This window comes from Orycteropus afer, unplaced genomic scaffold, assembly GCF_000298275.1.
Source record: "Orycteropus afer afer isolate SDZICR_OR568_19922 unplaced genomic scaffold, OryAfe1.0 scaffold00364, whole genome shotgun sequence".
Classification (NCBI taxonomy): Eukaryota; Metazoa; Chordata; class Mammalia; order Tubulidentata; family Orycteropodidae; genus Orycteropus; species Orycteropus afer.
The window spans coordinates 1,745,362-1,749,767 of record NW_006921951.1 but is presented as its reverse complement, the minus strand read 5'-3'; the positions used below and the strand labels follow the sequence as shown (position 1 = coordinate 1,749,767).

General features: G+C 34.0%; 1 protein-coding gene across 1 annotated transcript in view; it reads right to left on the bottom strand.

The window, feature by feature from the left end:
• The window catches only part of LOC103207316 (DExD/H-box helicase 60), a 218,360-nt gene extending 214,503 nt beyond the window's left edge, over positions 1 to 3,857 (bottom strand). The window contains 4 exon segments of the mRNA XM_007952893.2: positions 103 to 444; positions 1,951 to 2,140; positions 3,603 to 3,666; positions 3,854 to 3,857. Coding sequence (XP_007951084.2) covers positions 103 to 444; positions 1,951 to 2,140; positions 3,603 to 3,666; positions 3,854 to 3,857 — 600 coding nt within the window.
• Positions 3,858 to 4,406: the final 549 nt, after the last annotated feature.

Genomic DNA, 4,406 nt, shown 5'->3' with positions numbered 1-4,406 from the left:
AGTAGGATTGCCCAACCTTCCTTCCGAGGAGTGGCTGGTGGGTTTGAACCGCCAGCCATCTGGTTAGCAGGCAAGTGTCTTAGCCACTATGCTATACATTACCTTCTTGAAAAATATTTGACTTTTATGATTACTTGGCATAAAGTATGCATACAGTCGGAGAATATCAGAAGCTTGTCCTGAAGTAAGCACAATATTGACCTTGACTGCCCAAGACTGTATGATTAAAAAGTTGAATAGGTTGCTCTGTAGATCATTCAGGCCTTCATCTGAAACTATCAGGAAATATGGATAACTCTCTTCCAAGAAACATTTCCACTCTTGTGATAGGCATCCTGAAAATTTAGTTCGAACATCAATGGTGGTATTATGCTGAAGATGAAGAATTAAAGCACTTCGCAAAGGAAGAAGTTCAGGAAAATTGATATATGCATACTCAGCATCCTGTGGGGCAGAGGGGAGTACATTATTTTGAAATGATCATTTAGTAATTTATTGGTTTAGTTGGTTAACAGATATTATTAAAAGAATTAAGGAATAGGATCCAGCCCAGTTTTATTGTTTCATAGTCAGGAAATAGATCTTTAAACCTTGACTGTCATTACAACAAATGTATGACATAAACCATAATTCACATTTAAATACATTTGTTCCTTAAACAGTCACAGAGTACTGAGGGTTTATCACACTTTCCTTTCCCACTCTCTAACTCTTTCCCTTTCCAACCTCAATTCAAAAGAAAAAGTCTAGAAAAATCTAAAAATAAAATAGTGGTTATATCTTATCTGGAGTGGAAAGCTGAAGTGGATTTCTTTGTTAGGGAGGATTATTGCCTCTTCTTAAGCAGTAAAGGTTTTTCTCAGCAGACTAACATGTGTAATTTATTAAGCTAGATTATAAACATTAGACCAGTGCCCTCGTGTTTTACTTACAACACTACCTGCAACTAGCAAAAAATAATAATAGTCAGGATTGCAAAATGATTGAACAAAAATACACACCCAAATCATTAAGTATAATGTACCTTTATGGATAAAATGAGGAAGGTGAGGTACTGGTTATAAATATCTGTAATGGATAACTATATGTGTCAACTTATATAGGCTATGATTTCCAATGTTTGGTCAAACACTTGTCTAGTTGCTGTTCTATAATGTAATGTAATTACCTTCCACAATGTAATTCATCAGTTGAAAACAGATCTACCTTAATATATTTTCTGCAGCCAGACTATAAATAGGTACTTCACTGTGTACTCTTTCTGTCACTTGACCTGTGGATCTTGGGTTATAAGCCTGGGTGAATTTCCAGATTGACCCACAAATTTTGGACTTGCCATGCCCCCACAAAACTGTGATCTATCTAATTCCTTGAAGTAAATAAATCAATGTGTGTGTGTGTCTTATACTTATCTATATCCATGCACACAGATACAGATATATATGAAAGAATCTGATTCAGTTTCTCTAGAGAAACCTAAGATGATAATATTTGCATCCAAGTGGTTAAATTTTGAATTATATTATAATTTTAAAAAAGAAAACAAAGACATGCTACTCTCTTGAGGATAGTAACTATAGAGAAAACCAGTAACTATAGAGAAATCTTTTGGCCTAAAATAAATTAACTGCTGAGTTTTGAAGATAAAAGTCACTCTCAGAGTTGGAGGACTAGAACTGAGAGGTGACCAGGTTGCTGTTTAGGAGATTTCTCATGCAGTGTGTCCTGACACTAGAGTTCCATCATTATAATAGAAGATAATCTTAATTGTGATAATATCTGAATACCAAGTTTATAGATAATCTTTTTGTATTCTTTTCTTTAAATTTTCTGAATTTTTATAGATATATTTTACTTTGTAATAATAGTACTTATAAGACAATTTAGTGGATTTTAGCTTTAGTTCCCATATCATAGTAGAGAATTCAAGTATCAGCTGGGAAAGTTTACCTTGAAAAAAACAATAGCAAATTGTCCTCCTTTACTCATAAGATCCACAAGATAGCATTCAACCAGATAGAAGAAGTGGAGATTCTGCCCCACCTTTAATGATTTCTCACAAAGACATGTGGTAAGTAATGAATCTCCGTCAATAAGAAAAAATTCAGATTCAACAAAATCATTGAATAAACTGGAATATCTAAAATGAAAGACAAAAATCACATATAGAATAAACAATTTTCAATAAAAGCAGCAGCACTGTTATTATCTCATCATTATGATCAACAAATGACTTTCTTAAATAATTATCTTATGGTAGCCTCTATACTAAGGCTTTCAAATACATTCATATGTAGAACTATCTTTCACAAGAAGAAGGTAAGATACTTACCATTTTATAGATAAGTAAATTTAAGCTCAGAGATGGAGCAAATTATCTAAGGCCACATGGAAGACTTTAATATCTCTACTGTGAATATAAAACCAATAACCAGTTGCTGTGAGTTGACTTCAAATCATGACAACCCTATGCATGCCAGAGTGGAACTATTGTCCATAGGATTTTCAGTGGCTGATTTTTCAAAAGTAGATCACCAGGTCTTTCTCCTTAGGCACCTCTGAGTAGGCTTGAATCTCCAACTTTTTACTTAGCAGCTGAGAGTGTTAACCATTTGCACCATCTAAAGACTTACTCTGAATACAGAAAGTGTTACATTTCTACATATCAATCTCATTCCTTTATAAAGTATTATGTTCACTGATAGCCATAGACAAATAAGACAAGAAAAAACTGTTCCCACCACCACCAAACAACTCTAAAAGAGCTATGCTGAAAAATAAAATATATTTGTAAGGCCAAATAAGGAGTTCTAGTGGCATAGGGGATAAGGCATTTGGAGGCTAACCAGAAGGTCAGTGGTTCAAATCCCCCAACTGCTCCATGGGAGGAAGACAGAGCAAGCAACTTCTGTAAAGATTTACAGCCTTAGAAACCCAATGAGGGCCGCTGTAAATTGGAATCAAGTCAGTGGCAGTGGACTTTAAGGCCAAATAGATATACTGTTGTTACCGTTGGCTGCCAGTGAGTTGGATCTGACTGATAGCAGCCCTATATACAACAGAATGAAATATTGCCTAGTCCTGCACCATCCTAACAGTCGTCACCGTGTTTGAGTCCACTGTTGCAGTCATTCTGTCAGTCCAACTTATTGAGAGTCTTTCTCTTTTTGCTGAGCCTCTACATTACCAAGCATTATGTAATCTCCCAGGGAATAGTCCATCCTAATAACATGTCCAATGTACATAAGACAAACTGTAGCCATTCTTGCTTCTAAGGAACATACTGGCTGTGCTTCTTCCAAGATAGATTTCTTTTTCTTGTAATTCATGGTACATTTGATATTCTTTGCCAACACCATAATTTCAAGGCATCAATTCTTCCTTGGTCTTCCTTATTCATTGTCCAGCTTTCACAAATATATGAGATGATTAAAAATACCATAGCTTGGTTTAGGGACACCTAAATTTGCAAAGTGATATCTTGCTTTTTAACACTTTAAAAAGATCTTTTGCTACAGAAATACAACTAGAGATATACAAATAGACAAATAGGAAATATGATTTCTCAATTCCTTATTACTTATTACTACCACAATACTCACTCAGCTTTAGGTATTTCCTCCAATATTAGCTGTGACATTTTGTCTAAAAACATTGTGTATTTTTCTAAACATAAAAGAGAAAGAAAATGGATTATTTTCAAACATCAATTTTCTTTAATAAAGCTATTATTTAGTTATTATTTTGGAAAGAAGAAATAGTAATATAGTTATTTGAATTCCATTAAATCTGTGTAGCTTAAAAAATCATTGGTTTATAATGTACAAAAATTTTAACTTGAAATTGAAATTACCCATTCTTGCTGTTCTATGTGCCTCTAAACCAAACTGATAAAGATAGCAAGTTTCCTTTAGTCTGGCACCTTTACGTGACAGTTATTCAAAAAAATGGCAAACATAAAATAAAGGAAGAAAAATAAAAAATTAATTTATTCCTTCAACAAATAAATATTGAATGACAACTGTGTATTTAGCAAAATGCTATTGTTGTTAGCTGCCATTGATTTGGATTCAATTTTTGGTGACCCCATGAGTTACAGAATAGAACTGCTCTATAGGGGTTTTTCAGCTGTAATCTTAATATAAACAGATCACCAGGCCTTTTCTCCTACGGTACCGCTGCATGGGTCAAACCGCCAATCTTTAGGTTAGCAGTTGAACACAAACTGTTTGTCTCACCTAGGGAAATGTTAGGCATTGAGAATATAAAAACGAACAAAAGCCAACATGATGTCTGTTTTCATGGACTTACAATCTATCAGAAAACACTAATGTTAATCAATCACAGACAATAGAAAATTACACATGTGACTAAGTCAAAGAAGTCAGAGAACACATCCTTAAAGA